Below are 20,760 nucleotides of genomic sequence, written 5' to 3' on the forward strand. Positions count from 1 at the left end.
TGGCTGTGCCCCTCGTGGTTAGTTTGCTGCAGTGAGTGAGGAAGGGCCCTCAGCATCCTCCAGGGTCACCTCCAGGCTCTGGGAGGGAGGAAGCTGCAGCGGGTGGGATGCTTGGGGGTGACATCTTGATGTCCGGAGACTCGAAAGTTGAGGCAGTGTCAGAAACAATGCGGGCCTTTCCTCCCTGCTGGCGATTTCATTTTCTGACTCTGCACCTCAGGAGCGGGGGAAGGAAGCGAGTCTGGGGGCCTTTGACCTCCCCCCACCCTGTCCCTTGGAACAGGGGTTGAGAAACCCTCAGATTTGGGCTAGAGTCTGGGTTCAGTGTTTGACGCTGCTGCATGTCCACAGCCAAGCAGCCATGACCCAGTGCGGTGAGGCGGGGGCAGGTCAAATGCAGGGACCTCGGGCTAATGCCCAGCTCCTCTCCTGCACCTCCAGAGGTGGGTGCGTGCCCTCCAGCGCCTCCACTGCCCTCCGAGGAGGAGGGAGTTCAGGCCGCAACAAAGCCACTATGCAGAGACTTGGAGAACCTTATACTTTACCTTAGGAGACATATGAGTAGTTTGACATGAGAAAGGACTTCTGGCCATCAGAGTCATGAACCCTTCCACTGGAAAAAGCATTCTGCCATTTATGGTGACTCAGAAAAAGAGCCTGGGCTCTCCAGATGTAGAGCGGGGCTGCCTGGAGGCAGCATCACCAGTCGGGATTCTGGAACCACGCCCCAGGAGGACCCTGTCAGCCTGGTCTGCAGTGGGGGCTCCAAGTCCGTGTGTATAAAATCTCCTGACTTTGGACCAGAGCTGGAATCTGCTGGAGGAGTTGCCGGGTTGAATTCCTTACCAGGATCTAACCCCGAGGATGGGGGAGAAGACGGATTAGCCTGTATCTGGGGAGCGCTTTGAGCTCTTTGAAGAGAAGTGCTTTTGAGATCAAAGGCAGCCCTGGCTCCCTCCTCTGCAGCTCGGAGCCTGGAAACATCCCAGGCCTCCCGCTCTGCGTCCTCGGTGGACCACCCTTGGCCTTGGCGAGCTTAGCCCACACCCTCATTGGCATCGGCCCCTCATTTGCACAGTGTTTCCTGGTCCAGATGATTCAGGCCTTGGGCAGTTTCTCAGGAGCATGGAGGTTGGCAGGGGTGGGCTGCACTTGCAACTCCCACCCTCCCAGCCACTGTCCCACTGCTGTCCGAGCAGACTCACTTCCCTCCACCCCGAGAGGGTGTCCAGACCAGGAGGGAAGGCGTCTCACAACCTGACAGGCAGCCCAACTGGGACACCTGGTACCTGACCCAAGCCTGAGAACTGATGTTTTGTGATGCAGTGGTGGGGGGCAGTCATTGTTTGCTTGACCTTCAGGGGTCCCAAACCTCTGGGGTCTAATGCCTGCTCATCTGAGGTGAGCTCATAGAATAATAACAGAAATAAGGGGTGCAGTAACTGTAATGCAACTTGAATCATCCTGAAAGCAACCCCCCCCCATCACCCTGGGCAGGGGGGAATTATCTTCCATGAAAATGATCCCTGGTGCCAAAAAGATTGGGGACTGCTGATGGCAATTAAAGCATTGTATGTATGGCAGTTGGTCCTTATGTACCCCTCGTGATGAGTCTTAGCTGTGTAGTTCTGGCATGATAGCTTGTTTCAGAATGACCAGGGTCTCTGGGTTAAAAGGTAGATCCTCAGGTCCCTCCCCAAGAGGGTCTAAATCAGTATGTCTTGGGGGTGGGGGTCCAGGAATGTGGGTTCTGAAGCAGGTAGACCCCAGACCCCACTGAGAAATGCTGTCTAGCTTCTAGAAGGTGTGTGTGTTAGTCTCTCAGGGGCTTGCTTGGTGACTTAGATGGTAAGGAATTCACCTGCAATGCAGGAGACTCAGATTCGATCTCTGGGTCGGGAAGATTCCCTAGGGAAGGAAATGGCAACCCACTCTAGTGTTCTTGCCTGGAGAAGTCCATGGACAGAGGAGGCAGACTGGTGGGCTACAGTCCACGGGATCCCAAAGAGTCAGACATGAATGAACAAACTTCCAGAAGGTACTGGGCTGCAACAGGCACACCCCGGCTCTTCCAGTCTGTAATTCCTCTGCTGTTCTCTGAATAGAGGGACCTTCTCGGGGCGGGCCCTCGGCCATGAGGCCATGGCTTAGTCATGCCTGTGTTTTTTTAATTGGTGTACTATTATCGGAGGCAGAAGCACATTGTTAACTTTGCCCTGAGAGCAGAAGGAACAGTAAGGATGATTGTGCCCTGTGGTCACTGGGGGCATGATTTGTAAACTTGACTAATGAAGAATGGTTTGCTTTATAGGCTGGGATAAAGCTGCAAAGTTGGTTTATACAAGGCAGCAGAATCTAATTAGGGAGAAACCATCCATCTTCAAAATCCAATTGGCGATTTTACAGCCTTCGCAGAATTTTCGACAAACTCATATGTTTGCCTTTCATTCTGTGATACTCTAATCCTGTGTGTGTGTGAGAGAGAGACACACACGACAGAGAGACTGATTTCAGGGGAACAAGAGAACCCTAGTGAATTTTTCTAGTAAGAGCTTCCCTTTGCCTCTGGAGCCTGCAGTTGCAAGGAAAAGACAGCAGGGAGCGGTGGTGAGTCTTAGTCCCAACCACAAAGTTGGCGGAGGCTGAAAGCGCTTCCATTTTCTTCTCTGGCAAAGAGCAGACTCACTGAGATGTTTCTGGCCTAGGGTCTCCATTCTGTGAACAGAGCATGAGGGGCAGGGGTGGGGGAGACAGGGGAAGGGGGCAGCCTTCAGACATTTAGCCCCATTCCTTGCCTCCATGCTCTCTCACTCCACAATTGACAGATGCCAGAGGACATTTGGATGCTGACAATCCAGAATGCAGAGGTTTGGAGTTGTCAGCTTTCTTTTTTTAAAAATTTTTATTGGTATATCGTTGATTTATAATGTTATATTAGTTTCTGCTATACAGCAAAGTGAATCAGCTGTACCTACATATATGCTGTGCTGTGCTTAGTTGCATCTGACTCTTTGTGACCTGATGGACTGTAGCCCACCAGGCTCCTCTGTCCTTGGGATTCTCCTGGCAAGAAAACTGGAATGGGTAGGCACTCCCTTCTTTAGGTAATCTTCCTGACCCAGGGATCGAACCCAGGTATCCTGCATTGCAGGAGGATTCCTTATAGCTGAGCCACTGGGGAAGCCATATATATATATTTATGCATATATCTTTTAAAAATTCTTTTCTCATATGGGTCATTACAGAGTACTGAGTAGAATTCCCTGTGCTATACAGTAGGCCCTTATTACTTGTCTCTTTTGTGTATAGTAGTGTGTATATGTCAATCCCAATCTCCCAATTTATCCCCCCACCCCCACTCTCCTCCCCGGTAACCATAAGTTTGTTTTCTACGTCTGTGCCTCTATTTCTGTGTTGTAAATAAGTTTATTTGTACCATTTTTTTAGATCCCACATATGTGATGTCATATGACATTTGCCTTAGAAGTGGGTGCTGCGAGGACAGGCTGGAGGACACGGGTTCTCCTGCCACTCTGGCCCCAGGAACCGGGTGACACAGACTGGCCCCTCCCTGCTCGACCCTCACCCCCGCCCTGTGGGCACACAGGACACTTGTCTGTGATGGGAGGGGGCTCTTCCTCTCTCTGCATCTGCCTCTCGCCTGGCTCTGCAAACCAGAGTCCTGTGTATCAGACCACTGCCCGTCCACGGCAAACACATGAAATCAGAACGACCCCTCTCCAAGGCCTGTGGCCATTTCTTAAGCTGTCCTTTGAGTTCAAGTCTCTGAAATGTATCTAAAATACTGACAAATGGTGCTTGTCCTGTCCAAGGTCAAAACTACACCTCCATTTAGGGAAGGAAGACACCGCATTGTTTCCTGGAGTAATTTCAGCACATCCTGCCTAGAACCTGACACTGGACCTAATGATTTTCTGAGACCCTTTTTTCCTAAGGAAAGGAAAAGGAGAGAGCAAACTGGAAAAAAAATATTTTGACCAATTAATATTCAACAGCAGGAAGGCCTCGCCCGTGTGCCATTGGCTGGGGCCTCAGTGGTGCTGAGGATTAAAATACTCTGCTTGCGCCCAGTACCTTGACTCTCCGTGTGTAGTTGGTGAAGGTTAATTAATTTCCACGGTGCCTGTCAGAGGCTGGCAGGGAAAGGTCTTGCTCCCTGAGAATTCTCTCTGAACCTCAGCCTTGTACTGATGGGGAGCATCACTATCTCCAGCCCTCCTTGCTTCCCACACACGTCCCATCCTTAGATCTCCAGTATGCCTGATACTGTGCACATGCCCACCACACACACACACACACGCGCGCGTCATCCTTGCAAGAGGGGGCATCCACCGCAGTCAGACGCCCAGGGTGGCACTGGCTCCTTGAGTTGGTTGGGCCTTTCACCCTGGCTTTCGGTAGGTCATTCGCTCTGAAAGAGTTGGTTAGAAACCCAGCATTCTCTCTCACTGGAGCTGTTCTAAACCAGTTGGGTACATACTTGGTGGAGATGTTATGGCAAGGACTCTAACACTGGAAACATGGTTGGATCATACAAGCCTTTCAACCCCCAAATTCTTTGATTCTCCTGGAATCTGGCATTTCCCTGCCACCCCATGTGGTCCACCCATGGACCTCTGAGTCTGGTATCCAAAGTCTTATATTTATTTCTTACAGATTTTCAGTGTTAACACTTTGAGCACAGGCCCTGTGGGTGACATCAGTGTCTGAGTGTCCATTACCCAGTGGAGACTGCATGAACCCAAAGGAAAGAGTCATTCAGGACTTTGAAAGGTTCAAATGAAGACATGCAGTGTTCTCTGTGGTCAGGGAAGGGGATCAGGAAATCGGAGCAGATGGAGACATCCTCATGGAGAAGACTTCAGAGTCTGTGTTTGTGCATCAGGCAATCTGAGTGGTTCCAGAAACTGTGGCAACAAAGGGGTGTATAATACACAAACACAATCGGTTGCCTCTTTCCTCTGATGGCAGAATGTGGTGAGCTTGGCTGGGGCACCACATGCCATATGCCCACATCTTGTGAGAGTGCCTCTCGCCACTGTTTCCCCCAGAGAAGTAGTTTCTCTGCAGCCCCTGCTCACACACAGCCTGTGTCTCTAATGGATCACTCCGACAGGAGGTTTTATTGACTAAGCTTTCTGTTCTTCACCTTTCTGATTGCTTCTGGCCCTTTCCAAACCCAGCAGCCCTTTTATCCTTAAAATGAAGACCCTCCACCCCTTGGGGAGTGCTGGCCCTTGCCCTCTGCAGCCCATGATAATAATTAGGATAATAAATAATCCCTTATATCCGCCTAGGACTTTGCAGTTCCAAACACTTTACCTGTCCGCTCATTGTGACAATGCTGGGAGGAACGGGGAGCAGCTGTTATCCTGGGATCAAAGGATGTCGAAGCATTTACTGAAGGTCACACAGAGGAAATGAGCCGGTTCTGGGATCATAACCCTGGTCGTCTGCACCCCCTGAGCTGGGTTAGTGATGCCTGTGTTGTACACAGCACCTTAATATTCTCATTCTCGAGCTTGTGTTTCCAGCTCTGGGTCACAGCTCAACCTCTGAAGTCATTCATGCCTCAGCAGCCTCCAGGGAGACCAGGTTTGTTCAAAAACATTTCCAAAGTGTGAGCTCCGTGTGGGAGCCCATATGTGCCCAGGACCACTGATGCCCACTTGTACCTCGGGGCGTCTTTGCGGTGTGTCCTCCTCCGTGGTGAGGGTTGGGGTAGGTGCCATTCAGAGGCTGCGTCTCTCTTCCCTCCATTTGCTTTGCTGTTATCCTTGAGGTTCAGACGCTAAGTTGTGTGCAGCTCCTCAAGATCCCATGGACTTCCCTGTCCTACACCATCTCCCGAACTTTGCTCAAACTCATATCTATCAAGTCGATGATGCCATCCAACCATCTCACCCTCTGTCATCCCCTTCTCCTCCTGCCTTCAATCTTTCCCAACATCAGGGTCTTTTCCAATGAGTCAGCTCTTCACCAGAGTATTGGAGTTTCAGCTTCCACATCAGTCCTTCCAATGAATATTCAGGACTGATTTCCTTTAGGATTCACTGGTTTGATCTCCTTCCTGTCCAAGGGACTCTCAAGAGTCTTCTGCAGCACCACAGTTCAAAAGCATCAATTCTTCGGTGCTCAGCCTTCTTTACAGTCCAATTCTCACATCTGTGTTTATAAAATTACTTACTTCATGACTAACAAACTGACATGTGAGCATGAAAAGCATAAAGTTTACTAATTTAATCCAATAAAACTTCAAGTTAATATAACACGTTTAATGATGATGTAGAATTAATGCCCTGCATGGTTATTAGGCTCCCATGGTACATAGCTTACAGGAATGACTGTAATTAGCATGACTTTAGCAGCGCCAAATCCATTTCGAAGTTTTTCTCATCTCACTTTGTCAGTTCTCTGGTGCTTGTAGTTGGAATCACTGTCTGTAGTTTTCCTAAATACCATTTGCCATGTAGCATTTGAATTTCTTCCATCACAGGAAGATAATTCCAGGGACCAAGAGAAGACTTATCTTTCTCTCTGAAATTTCCTATCCACTGTATCCATTTCTGTCCCCAAGGGGTCCCTGTACAACCACAGGTGTCTCAGTTCCCTGTTTCTTGCCAAGAGTTTCTTGTAATTGTTGTGGGGTGGCTAAGAATCAAAGCAGCAATCCAAACATTTGTCATTTACTGAGAAGAGAGTTCTCCTTCTTTGCCAAAAAGACGCTTGTTACTCCCAGAATGGGAGGTCCAGTGGTGAACAGAGGGCCTCAGCTCAGAGGAGTCTTGGGGAGCTGTGCCCTTCTCTCTGGGTACAACCCTGGGCCAATGCGGTACTCACTCCAAGTCAGGTTTATGGTCTTGGAGGTACAGTCAGGAATGTGAACTCAGACCAGTGAGTAACCTTGACCGTGCATTCTGGGGTGGCTGTGTGGTTCCTGGAGAACTGGAAGGACGTCAATCAAAACTGTGGCCTGTGCATGGGATGCCAGGTTCCCCCAGCAGATAGCAAGTGAGCAAAGACCAGCCCATGGGCTGTGGTGTGGGAGACCTGAGTTCGATCCCTGGGTCAGGAAGATACCCTGGAGAAAGGAATGGCAACCGACTCCAGTATTCTTGCTGGAGAGCTCCATGCGTAGAGGAGCCTGGTGGGCGACAGCCCATAGGGTTGCAAAGAGTCGGATACGACTGAGAGGCCAACACTTTGAGTTTCACCCTCCCCATGGCCCTGTGCTGAGATGGTCTGAGTCCTTGGACAGGAGCGGCCCCTCCCTCTGTATGGGGTGTTGTGATGGAGGTGGTGGTCATCACCATGGAACCTTTTGAGAGCCGGTGAAAAATGAGGGTCACCCAAAGTTCAGCACACAGTTTCCAGGAGAGTACAGCTCAGACAGTGCTGATTGAGCCAGGTGGAGAGAAAGCATCCAACATGGCAAAGAGATAAGCCAGGAAACCAAGCAGAGAAAAAGCCCACACCTTTATGCTGTGGACGAGCATAGGGATCGGCGGGCTGTGCGATGATGAGTGTCAGAGGCTGGGTGGGTTGGTGCTGGCATAAAGCAGAGCACAAGAAGATGGAGCCGGGATGCTCCCCTCCCCACCAACAAGTGTGTGGATCATCTGGGAGGGGTGGCTGGGAGGTAGGAGGACGAGATGGTCCTGCCGATCCTCCGTGGTCTGCTGGTCCTGAGGGGCTGACCCTGCAGGCTTGGCTGACCGACCTACCTGGTCATCCCACCACCCAGAGCTCCACTGGGTATAGAGGCATCTCAAACTCTCCTTTTGTTGCCTGTGAAGGAAAATCGCTGCCTATGATGAAGAAATCCAGCACCTCTATGAGGAGATGGAGCAGCAGATCAAAACTGAGAAGGAGCAATTTCTTCTGAAGGTGAGACTCCATTCAAGTCTGGGGCTTGGCTGTGCTGGCCAGGCTGAAATAGCAAAATAGCACCTGCTCTGACCACCTTCCGCCTCCTGGACCTAAGATTGCAGTATCTCCACAGCATTATTGATTTCCTATTTCTTGACTTTATTTTTTTCAAGGTCATTGTCACCTTCAAATTTGGCATGTAATTTACTGGTTCATTTTGATTGACTGTCATCTGTCTTGTCCTATCAAGATGATATCCCCAGAGAGCAGGGGTCTTCATCTTTTATGGACTGATGTACCCTTTGCACCCGCACTGTGCCTGGAGCAGAATAGGCAGGAAATCAACAAGTATCTGTTGGATCAATGAGTGAACGAGGAATACAGAGGGATGGCGGGATTCACCACTGAAAGCATCCTGAAGGCTGGGCTTGATTTTGGTCATTCCTGGAGGGAGCTAGTGTTGTACATGCTCCCTGTCCCCCTGGACAGGGGGTCACTGAAGCCCTGGGATGTCATGTTGTTGCTGCTGCTGTTCACTGGCTAAGTCATGTCCAAATCTTTGCAACCCCATGGACTGCAGCACACCAGGCTTCTCTGTCCTTCACCATCTCCCAGAGTTTGCTCAAACTCATGTCCACTGAGTGGATGATGCCATCCAACCATCTCATCCTCTGTTGTCCCCTTCTCCTCCTGCCCTCCATCTCTCCCAGCATCAGGGTCTTTTCCAGTGAGTCGGCTTTCACATCAGGTGGCCACAGTACTGGAGCTTCAGCTTCAGCATCAGTCCTTCAAGTGAATATTAAGGGTTGATTTCCTCTAGGATTGACTGGTTTGATCTTCTTGCTGTCCAAGGGACTCTCAAGAGTCTTCTTTAGCACCATAATTCGAAAGTATCAGTTCTTTGGCGCTCAGCTCTTTATGGCCCAACTCTCACACCCGTACAAGACTACTGGAACTCCAAAGGCTGAGTGGATCCTGCTGCTGAGTAGGTTCAAGGTGGTGAAAGCAATCTCCATCCACGTGCCTTTGAGCCTCACGTGTCCCTCCCCCCGGTCTGGCAGGACACGGAGAGGTTTCAGGCCCGCAGTCAGGAGCTGGAGCGGAAGCTGCTCTCGAAGGAGCAGGAGCTGGAACAGCTGGTCCAGAAGCAGAAGTGGGTAAGTTTTCCTCTGCATCCTCAGAGGACCTGACTCTCCACTCTATCCTCCCCTCTTTTCTTACCCACTTTCCCTGCCCTTCGCTTAAGGACTTAATTTTTTTCCAATCTGAGAAGAACCATTTAGTGGTAAAAAGAGAGCATTTGAAATCACAGGTGATCTGAGATAAAACCTTTATACTCTCCCATGCCTGGCGTTTAACTTGGAAAAATTGCTGAGAGTCGAGATATCTGCAGACATGGGGGTTTAATTATGCCTGGGAGCCAACAGAATGCCAAAACGGTAGTTTGTTTCCTGCATCCTGTGTGAGAGAGGAGGGAGACGCTGAGACATGGGGATGTGGTCACTGATTTGGGGGGAGGGGACTGCAGACTGTGATGTCTTCCTGCCAGGATGGCTGGGGATACCTCCAGTTGGAAGAGGCTCCTCAAATGTCCATTTGTCTGCTCCCTCTCTTCCCATGCACCTAGAAAATGTGCATCAGCCCCTTTGCAACTGCTCCTATCACCCCACAGGATCGGTGCAGACACCAGATGCTCCCTTGATGCACCTGAGTCCCCAGAGACAGGCTAGGCAGTATTCCTGTGTCCATCCACCTTGTCTGAGAAAGCCTGGCACAGGACCCCAGAGAGATGGACTCTCTAGGCAAGTGAAAAATGAAAGTCAGACACTAAGTTGTGTCTGATTCTTTGTGACCTCATGGACTGTAGCCTGCCAGGCTCCTCTGTCCATGGAATTCTTCAGACAGAATTACTGGAGTAGATTGCCATTCCTTTCTCCAGGGGATCTTCCTGACCCAGGGATGGAACCTGGATCTCCTGTATTGCAGACAGATTCTTTACAGTCTGAGCCACCAGGGAAACCTAGGCAAGCCTCCTCTTCAAAGCAAGGGGCTCACAGGTAGACAGAGGACCATTTGCCTCTTGGCCTCCTGTTTTGTTTTGTTTGGTGCTGGAAGGAATCCAGCCCTGGACAGACCCAGACGCATTGCTTCCATTTGAAAAGAGAGGGATATTTTTAGCAGCACATTAAAATACGCTTGAAGACACCCTGTGCTAAGGCTGGAAGACAGTTCCACTCCTGTGAATCCCCAACCCATAGATTTTGGTTTTTCTCCTGCAGTGAGGTGCTCTCAATGCCCAGAACTGCCAGCTGCTTCCCATCCCCGCCTGCACAGTCATACCTGGCTTCTCCTCCTTACTGTTATGTATTAAGTTCTTCCCCAATAGATTTATCCCTTCAATGAATGATTGCCATTCGACTTAATTACTGCATGCTTGCCTGATTACTCAGGGGCCTCTTGAGATTGGCACAGACGTCCTTGTTTTTGCTTCCTTTTTCTCTTACTGGCCACATTCATTCAACTAAATCCATTATGATCTGTGTGCCTTGCATTGAGTCTTCCTCTGGCGAGAGTGTTAGAAGCTCTGTACAGACTAATCACCAGCCAGAAAAACCTTAAGGTGTTTAGTTGCTTTAGGGACATGAGAAAAGGTCCATGTTTTTTGGACCTATTTGAGCTATTTCAAGGGTTTGCAGGGTCTGTGGCTACCATAGCAAACTTGTCTATATGAAAGGACTCGGACTTGTTTAGCTGAGCGAGGAAAAGGGAATAAATAGATTGATATTCAGGATTCATGACCGGGGAAGGTGGCTGTGTGAAGAACAACACTTAGTGGTTTCTACCTCCATCAGGGACCAAGGGAAAGCAACTGGTGTGGAGGACAAGAGGGGTTTCGTGGGAGCCTAAAACATTGATGAGGCCACTGGTGAGACGATGGTCATCGGCACTGGACAGAGGGACAGATGAGGGACAGAGGGTGGTCTTTCTGAATGGCGCAGCCCCCTCCCAGGACTGTTTTTTTTAAAACACTGTTGCTTTGAAAAATGGATTTCACCGTGGCTGTGCTGGGTCCTTGTTCCCGCATGTGGGCTTTCCTCTGCTTCGGTGAGTCGGGCTTACTGTCTGTCACGGTTTGAGGGCGCAGGCTCCAGGACGCAGGCTCAGGAGCTGCAGCTCGCGGGCTCTGGAGCGTGGGCTCAATGGTTGTAGCTGGGTTGTGCCTCAGCATGTGGAATCTTCTCGGACCAGGGATGGAACCCACATCTCCTGCATTGGCAGGTGGATTCTCAACGATTAGACCACCAGGGAAGTCCTCCCTGGACTGTGAGGTAGCCCCGTGGAGACAGGGGAGAGGCAGGAGTGCTCTGGAAGCTCCTTCCTGCCCCTGGAAGTGTGTGTGTGTGTGTGTGTGTGTGAATTGAGGGACAGGATGAAGCTGACTGAGGCTGGAGGGCGGTGAGGGGCAATAGCAAGGGCTGCTGCCCACCACGTGGAGGAAGCCAGGCGGGGCCGGGAGAGGCAGCCTGATGGAGCTGGTCCCTCATCATTCCCCCCTGCATGCCCCCTTCTGCCTTTCCAGCTGGAAGGTCAGTGCACCGCCCTGCACAACGACAAGCACGAGACCAAGGCTGAGAACACCAAGCTGAGACTCACCAACCAGGAGCTGGCACGGGAGCTGGAGCGGACGTCCCGGGAGCTCCAGGATGCCCAGCAGCAGCTGGAGAGCCTCCGGCAAGAGGCTCACAAGCTCCACCAGGAGAAGGAGATGTGAGTGTGACCCTTGCGCCGCCCGGACGCTGCCCTCCGCATTGGTCCCCTGCTCTAAGTCTATGAGCACTCCCCCCCCCCACCCCAGACCCTTCTCCTTGCTCATAACACGGGGACGGGGCTCCTCGGTCCCTCTTCTCACCTTCTTCTAGAACCCTGAGATATGAAGCAGACCAGCTCTGTGCCAGGCATTACCTGGGACTGACAAGAAACATGCAGCCTTGTTCTCGGAAAATGTATTAAACGATCAGGATGACGTTATCCAACCAAGTAGCAGGCAGTCTGGGGAAAGATGCTGAGTGAGGGGAGTGGCCAGACATTGACCCTGGAGGCCACGGAGGGCCGGGAAGTCTTCCCAGGTCAGCGTGCTGTACGTGTGCAGCGTGTCACAGGGCGTGTGACAGGGGCCTGGAAGCAGCACCCCAGCTCTGCCCACTTTTTCCCCACCAGCCCTCCTCTGTGTGGGCCCTGTGTGGGCAGCCCCACGTCTCTGGGCGTGGTTTGCTGAGAAAGCCCTGCCTCTCTCTGAGCCCTGGCGAAACCTTGGTCCGTCGCAGGAAGTGTGTGCTCAGTCATGTCTGAGTCTCTGCACCCTTCGGACTGCAGCCCGCCAGGCTCAGTAGGTGTGGTACACGGGCTTCCTTGCCCCACAGCGTGTGAGATCCTCCCAAGTCAGGGATTCTCCAGGCAAGAATACTGGAGCGGTTGCCATACCCTCCTCCAGGGGACCTTCCCAATCCAGGGATCGAACCCGCTCTCTTGCATCTCCTATATTGGCAGGTAGATTCTTTACCACTCTGCCACCTGAGAAGCCATCAGCCTAAATCAAATTGTTCTGCTGTCTGGCTTATGTGTAGTGTCTTGTATGATTTGGGACTGATCCACAGTGAGAGGCAGGGCATGTGTTTAGATTTGGAGTTTCTTACCCTAGGAAGACCCCTCCAGTTGAAAAATGGTTGTCTTCCTTAGCTGCTGGCTTAAAGCGAAACCAGCCCTTCCATTCCAAGGCTCGGATGCCGTGTGGAGGAACGGTATATTTCATTGGAAACAAGCAAAATTGGTTCCTCCCCATTGAGAGCGGGTCAACAAGGTGCTTAACTTTACAAACAGAATTAAGGATTCAGGCTTTTAAAATTCAATCAAGGCCTAAAAGCAACAAACATCTGAAAGCACAGGCGTGAGGCCTGCAGGTGGAAGTAAGCACCAGAGCTAAGCACCGGAGCTAAACACCAGAGCCGGGGTAACCAATCACGGCGTGAGGATTAAAATCTTTCTGAAGCCTTATCTTCATCAAGCAAGCCAGAGACACAATCTCTGGAGGCCGGGATGGAAAAAGAGGGAAGGAGGGGCTAGGAGGGAGAGATAAATGAGTGCGGAACCTTCATGGCTTGTTTTGAAGAAGCTTGCAGCGGCTTGTGCAGCCAGAGAGCCTGCTGGAGCCCAGGAGAGCGTGTCTTGTCCAGGGAGACGGGAGAGAAGGGCAGAGAGAGGCTGAGCATGCCCTCCGTAGAGCAGGAACCCCGACCAGCAGTATGGACAGTACCTTCGTGCTGGAAGCCACCTCTCATTTTCACAAATGGAAAATGGAAGCTCAGAGAGGGGTAGCGAGCAACCTGAAGACATATAGCTACACAGTGCCAAAAAGCACGCTCCGAGTCTCATCCTTCCATCCTGTGCATCCCCAGAGATGGCTGACTGCCGGGTGATTCTCCAGAGCAGTGGGGAGAGCAGGCCTCTAGATCCTCAGGCCCCATCATGTGTCAACTGGATCTCAGGATGGGAAAATGAGTCTTCCTGTTCTCTGAAGATGCCCAAGGAAGGAGAACTAGGTTTTAAAAAGAGATGAAGAAGGAACAGTCAGAGGAGAGAGGAAGGTCGACTGAAAAGCAGCATCACTGTCTGTTTTGTTAATCATTTTGTATCTGGGGCAGGTGGTTTATGACAAGGCACAGAATTCAAAGTGGTCTGCACCCCCACCCCCTGACTGCTGGCCTCCCGTGACTAGGAGGCCACCAGTCGTGGCTTTTTGTGGATCCTTCCAGGGTGTTTGCGCAGATACACAGCTACTTCCAGGCAGTGCCAGTGGTAAAGAACCCACCTGCCAATGCAGGAGACGTAAGAGATGCAGGTTCAGTCCGTGGGTGGGGAAGATCTCCTGGAGGAGGGCATGCAGCCCACTCCCGTATTCTTGCCTGGAGAATCCTGTGGACAGAGGAGCCTGGCAGGTTACAGTTCATGGGGTCACAATGAGCTCACACACACACAGCGGCAGTGAACTGCTCTCTATCAGCCTGCCTTTTTCACTTGATGGATCCTTTGGAGAACGCTCCATATTTCTTTCTGATAAAAACCAGGCCGACAGCCCTTCCCTCCAGGCGGCGGTAAACCTCTCCCCAGCCACTTCCATGAAATGGCAAGCTCTGTGCTTTAACCTTCACCTGTCAGCCAGACACAAACTTGTCGAATGTCTAGGTCAGAAGGACGTTCATGGGCATTTTGTTAAATATCTAAGTATCTTTTTTTTCTTTTTTTGAAGAAATGCTTTTCTTTTTGTTCAGACCCCCCAAATCTATCTGAATGTGTGTGTGTGTGTGTGTGTGTGTGTGCATGTTTAGATAGGTGGATATCTGTATGTCTTCTAGACAAACAGCCGCATGTGTGCACTGATACGTACCATGTACGGGTGTGTATATGTGTGTGTTGTCGTCCCCTGGTATTGTGTCAGCAGGGCCAGAGGAGGCCTGGTTGAGGTCTATCTTCACTGTGGGGGACTTGACCCCTCCATCAAATACTGTGGAGTTTCCTAGGTGGCTCAGCAGTAAAGAACCTGTCTGCCAATGCAGGAGAAACAGGAGACACAGGTTCGATCCCTGGGTCGGTAAGATCCCCTAAAGAAGGGCATGGCAACTCACTCCAATATTCTTGCCTGGAGAATTCCATGGACAGAAGAACCTGGTGGGCTACAGTCCATGGGGTCGCATAGAGTCGGGCACAGCAGCACACACGCAGTCACACTTGCACGAACACTGTGAGACCCCAGCCCTCAGGTCTCCACTGAGTGCATGTCCTCAGCAGGGAAAGCCATCTGCTCCCAGGAAGAAGCAGGATGTGGGGTGGGGGCTGGGGAGCCCTAAAGCCAGCTGGAGGCAACCTTGGCTCCAAGGGAACCAAGGAGCAAGCTGGCAGGTATGCTCACGTAGTGCCGCTCGGTCAGAGTAGTGCCGCTCGGTCAGAGCAGAGTCCCAGGCTGGGGCTTAGGGACCCAGTGTGGTAATGAGAGAGACATTGTTTTCCCTCAAGTCGAAATTAAATATAATTGGTAATAAAATGTTGGGAGTTCGCAACTCTGCAGGAGCCAGAGAAGTTCTGTTGCTTAATTAGGATTGTCTGAGGTGAACTTAGAATTTGAGACAGTTTGTTACTGTTGCAAATTGACTTTCTAATTATTCTATAAAGGGGAGAAACCCACAGATACTGCCTAAGGAATCCAGAGATCGCGAGCTTGGCGGGTGTGTCCTGCAGCCCCAGCAAGCTCAGTAGTGACATGGGCGGGGTGGTCGGGGGACAGTCCTTGCCCAGCGCAGTCTGTGCACCCTCCAGGCAGCCCATGGCAGCGATGCATTTATCTGGTGCGAGGTGCTTCCTGCTCTAAAACTAGGCTGTGGCTTGAAAATGTGGAACCTTGGACCCTTTGCTATAAGCCTGGGGGAGATTTAAAATCTCTGAACCGCAGGGAAAAGCCTGGAAGGAAGTATGGAGGCAGACTTGCACTGTTAAGCAAGGTTTATTTTCCAGCATCACCCCATTCTCTATTTCTTTCCTTTCTGAGAGGGGCTGAATTCCTCGCCACTACTCCCTCCTCCCTTCCATCTCTTCCTCCCTCCTTCCCGGCCCTCCTCCCTCCCGCCCCTCCTTCTGCCCTCTCTCCTTTATCCCCTCTGCTGTTTGCTAACTGCGGCTTTCAAGCCAGACACTGCAGTGAGAACACAAAGGCAAACACAGCACACACAGCCCCACCTCGCAGCCTAAGTTGCCCTCCAGCCACCCCGAGTGTATCTTTCAGCCTCTCTCTTTCCTTCCCCCAAATCCTCTATTGACACGCTCACACTGTGATGTAAATGATGGATTATGACTGATACATCAAATCTCTGCCTTGTAGCTACAGATGGAAATTTTAGTCAAAGAAATGAATGTGCAAGAGTGGGAAATTCCAGATCTTCGGGAACAGATTGGAGACTGTTGGGGGAAGGTGGAGATGGGACAGTGGTTCTTCAGTAGCTCCTGAAAATAAACTAAACCAGTGTGGTGGAGGTGGGGGGCTGGTGCGGAAACACTAGCTCTGCTCTCACCCTCCGAGACTGGGCTGGAGAAGAGAGTTGATTCTGAGTCCCTGACCTCTGGCCCGGACAGGACCACTGGGAGCCCAGGAAGACAGTACAGTCATCATGAAGCCATATCCTTGGGACCAGGGGTTCTGGATTAGGACACTGGCTCAGTCCTGTGTTGTCCTGGGAGAGTTAGTGAACCTGCCTTGTGATCTATGTTTGTAAAACGGGGATAAGTTCACGCTCCAAAGAGGTGCCTGAGGTGACTCTTTGATTCCTGGTATAAGCCCCTGCACGAGGGCCTGCTCTCCGGGGGAGGACCGGCCCGGGTGCCATCTCCAGGGTCTGACTTCATCACTGCCTCGCACCCTGGTGGTGTGGCCACTCATCACTGTCCTCTTGTGCCCCCTCAGGGAAGTGTACCGCGTCACTGAGAGTCTGCAGCGGGAGAAGTCGGGGCTCCTGAAGCAGTTGGATTTCCTGAGGTGCGAGCTCATCCCAGAGCCCAGAAGGGCACCCCCGCCTTCAGAGTCTCATCTGTCTGCTGAGAGAGCACCCTCATTCCCTTGGTCCCCAACATCCTGTTGGACAGCTGAACACCACCTCTCCACTATGTTTGGTCCATTTACACAGGTGCCCACCCCCTCTCCAGTTTGTATCTCTGCAGGCAGGCACTGCCCCATTCTTCTGGGTGCCTGGCATGGTACTTGCTCAGGTAGGAGAGAACTGAACTGATTGAGCATCACAAACAGGGCAGCAAGATAGGAGTTTTCCAGCCTATCAAGCTTACTATAAATTCAAAGCTCACTGGTTTGATTTGGTTTGGAATACTCTCAAAAAACTCCCCCCAAATGACCAAACCCAACGAGGTGTGGGGAAAGATGGAATTTTCAATTTTGCCTCTGAGGTTTCTAAGTTACTTAACCTGCTGCCCACAAAACACCTCTTGGGAAATGGTGATGAAATTTGGGTTCTAATTTTTTTAAATTTCAAGCAGGTTTGAACTGGCTACCGTATTAAGGTTTTTAGTTTAGTTTTGCTTTTTTAAAATTTGAAAGTGAGGTAAGATCACTGTGTCTGGCATCTTTCATGCCACCCAATAAAAAATTCTTCAAAGAGGATGCATCTCAGATTTCTTCACTTAAGATGTGATTCAAAAGCCCGGGAAGATGGGAGAGATTTTCTTAGGTGGCCAAGTTCTCCTCGGTGTGAGAGGAGGTCTGGATTCAGAAAGGATTTAGTGAAGGCAGAGGACAAGATGCGCAGGAGCGCGCCTGGTTGGGCTTTCCCCCTTTTTGCTTTTCATACTTTGAAAACTACAAGGGCAGAGGCAGTGTGAGTGAGCAGGGCAGGCTGGCAAGGCCCTGCTCTGCCAACCTTGTGGGTCTTTTTAGTGGAAACCAAGGCTTCCCTCATAGCTCAGTGGGGAAAGAATCTGCCTGCAGTGCAGGAGACCCGGGTTCGATCCCTGGGTTGGGAAGATCCCCTGGAGAAGGAAATGGGAACCCCCTCCAGTATTCTTGCCTGGAGAATCTCATGGACAGAGGAGCCTGGCGGGCTGCAGTCCATGGGGTCGCAAGAGTCAGACAGGACTGAGCAACTAAACCACCCCCAGGGTCTGTTCCAAGTCCAAGCCTGGAGCCTCTCTGTGCCTCGCCTGGCCCCCCACCAGCTAAGGGGAGCCACGATACCAGGTGGCTCTAAGGTCAATGGCACAAGGCCATTCTGTCCCCCTGCCTCTGACCTGACTTGGACACAGTTACCTCTGCCTTTAGCCATCATCCCTAAGGAAAGCAGTTCAACAACTCCCCGGGCCTTCCACACACAGCCGTCCTCTGCACCCATCTGACCATCAAACCAGTGCCGTGAAACTGTTGACCGCAGGCCCCATGTTTGAACAGATTCCCCTTTCCATCTGCAGGGAAAGGAACAAGCATCTCCGGGATGAACAGGACATACGTTTCCAGGTAAGTGGCCGGTGCCCCCTCCGCGCGGCAGGGGGAAGAAAAGGACTGGGGTCTGTGGCAGCCAGGCCGTGCGGGGACTGGTCCAAGAAGGTCCCGCAGCTCGGGGTCTGGCTACACCTTCGTGTGGGCAGGACGGCATAAGATTTTTCAAAAGTAATGAAGGTTCAAGGTGACCTATAGGGTCACAGTGTGTTAATTTTCTGTGAAATGACACACTTTTGGCATCATGAGACTGGAATACTTGGGAGGGTCCCTCACTTTTTGAACGTAGAAACGATGAGTTGAAATGTCGCCATCACTTTTAAACCACATAGTTGATTTTATATACAATTTTTTAATCCTATGGGGACCGCCATTCCTGTAAACCTACATACTTTTCCAAATAGCACAAAAATTCTTTATTTATATGAAGATTTTCATTTGCAAATGCATTTAGCAGAGTCTAGGCTTTCAGGGTCTCCTATCATCCTCCGCTTTAGACAGTAGCTCTTGGATGCTCTGAAGGGAAGAAAAAGGGGGACAGGATGGATCCATGTAACATTCTATTAGGATTATGCATCATGAATTTCATGTGTGATCTCGGGTAAATTATTAGCCTCCTTGGACCACGAGCCCAGTGATCACAGGAGGAAAGGGAATTCTTCTCCTTTTTTCCATTTTGTAGGGCTTTTTGTTTTTCTCTTTTTAGATGGAGGATATAATGTCATGTGGGTTTCTGCTGTGAGCAATGCAAATCAGCCATAACTGCATGTATATCACCTCCCTCGTGAGCCTCCCTCCCATCCCCCACCCCATCCCTCTGGGTGGTCACAGAGCTCTTTGTCATAGAGCAGCTTATACCAGCTATTTCGGACTTCCCTGGTGGCTCAGTGGTAGAGAACCCGCCTGCCAATGCGGGAGACATGGGCTTGATCCCCAGGTTGGGAAGATCCCCTGGAGAAGGAAATGGCAACCCACTCCAGTATTCTTGCCTGGGAAATCCCATGGACAGAGGAACCTGGCGGGCTGCAGTCCTTGGGGTCGCAAAGAGTCGGACACAACTAAGTGACTAAACACCACCAACACCACTAGCTATTTTACACATAGCAGTGTACAGGGATTTTTGTGTGTATGTGCAAAAGCCTCTTGGAAAAGGAGGTCTTGTGCTAGCCCCTCAGCTGTTAAGTCCCTAAATGCAGTCAGCACCTGGCAGCTAGCTTGCCCCTCATTTGGTTGAAGCTACTTTGTAGCTGCAAACCCCTTAGGGACCTTGCACATAACCGTCTCTCTTTTATTCCCAGCTGGCAGCAACACGTCTCTGCCGCCCACCTATGTGTACTATCAGAGCAAAGCTTAAGCCTACACGTTTGTTTGATGGTGATAATGGTTATAATTGTTTTAGAAGCAACAATGAATTTATTTTAAAACTTCCTACCAAATGTCACCCTAATCCCTTGACCTTGCTTCCCTTCCCCTGCCAAACTCATTCTGTTTCGAGAAGGGAATGGAATTGGGAACCTTCATGGGGAATAGAAAAAAGAGGATAAAATCATGTTCATGCCGGATAATAATTAAAGATTAATTTGGAATCACAGCCATACCTTCTGAGGCCCTGGGAGCCTGGCCACCCCTCCTTCTCTCATTAAAGATCACTCGGAACCATGGGACTGGCTGATTAATGAGAGACTCTTCTGTGATCTGAGTCCCTCTCATCTGGAAGACATCCGTTAGGGAGCCCTGGAGAGGGGGGTGCAAGCCCGCAACTCCACCAGGCTCTTCACTGAGGACCCATGAGAAATTATCTCACCTAGCCTGCTTCCACAAAAGATCTGAAATACTCTGTTCTAGCTTCTTAGCTGTGGACAGGGCACTGGGCTAATTGATCCTCCTGTCTGGAAGGAAATCGATGACAAACCTAGATGGCATATTAAAGAGACATCACTTTGCCGACAAGGGTCCATATAGTCAAAGCCATGGTTTTTCCAGGGCTTCCCTGGTGGCTCAGCTGGTAAAGAATCTATCTGCAATGCGGGAGACCTGGGTTCGATCCCTGGGTTGGGAAGATCCCCTGGAGAAGAGAACAGCTACCCAATTCAGTATTCTGGCCTGGAGAATTCCATGGACTGTAGAAGTCACAGGGTTGCAAAGAGTTGGACACGACTGAGTGACTTTCATTTCACGTGGTTTTTCCACTAGTCACGTACCAATGTGAGAGCTGGCCCATAAAGAAGGCTGAGCACTGAAGAACTGATGCTTTCAAATTGTGGTGCTGGAGAACAGTCTTGAGAGTCCCTTGGACAGCAAGGAGATCAAACCAGTCAATTCTAAAGAAAATCAACCCTGAAAATTGGAAGGACTGATGATGAAGCTGAAGCTCCACCTGATGTGAAGAGCTGACTCACTGGAAAAGACCCTGATGCTGGGAAAGATTGAGGGCAAAAGGAGAAGGGGGCGGCAGAGGATGAGATGGTTGAATAGCATCACTGACTCAGTGAGATGAGTTTGAGCGAGCTCCAGGAAACAGTGAAGGACAGGGAAGCCTAGTGTGCTGTAGTCCATGGGGTCACAAAGAGTAGGACACGACTGAGCAACTACAACAGCAGCATCTGGGGCTTTGAAAATTAAGAGGGGCTGAAGCTCCACTGAAGACTGTGTGTGATTAAAAGATGTACAGAGTCTTTTCTGTGCATCCTATATTTAGCTCTTCATGACCCAGATAATCACGATGGTGTGATCACTCACCTAGAGCCAGATATCCTGGAATGCGAAGTCAAGTGGGCCTTAGGAAGCATCACTACGAACAAGTGATGGAATTCCAGCTGAGCTCTTTC

At 50.7% G+C, this 20,760-nt stretch overlaps 1 protein-coding gene across 6 annotated transcripts in view; it reads left to right on the forward strand.

Annotated features, from left to right (window-relative positions):
* CRACR2A (calcium release activated channel regulator 2A) overlaps nucleotides 1-20,760 on the forward strand; it is a 131,888-nt gene that overhangs the window by 76,959 nt on the left and 34,169 nt on the right. For all 6 annotated transcript variants that reach the window (XM_055394430.2, XM_055394432.2, XM_055394429.2 and 3 more), the window contains 5 exons: nucleotides 7,818-7,908; nucleotides 8,952-9,047; nucleotides 11,471-11,658; nucleotides 16,397-16,468; nucleotides 17,905-17,950. In XM_055394430.2, coding sequence (XP_055250405.2) covers nucleotides 7,818-7,908; nucleotides 8,952-9,047; nucleotides 11,471-11,658; nucleotides 16,397-16,468; nucleotides 17,905-17,950 — 493 coding nt within the window. The remainder of the gene's footprint in view (nucleotides 1-7,817; nucleotides 7,909-8,951; nucleotides 9,048-11,470; nucleotides 11,659-16,396; nucleotides 16,469-17,904; nucleotides 17,951-20,760) is intronic.

This window comes from Moschus berezovskii, chromosome 6 (genome assembly GCF_049115385.1).
Source record: "Moschus berezovskii isolate FMDL1 chromosome 6, NW_MosBer_1.0, whole genome shotgun sequence".
Lineage (NCBI taxonomy): Eukaryota > Metazoa > Chordata > Mammalia > Artiodactyla > Moschidae > Moschus > Moschus berezovskii.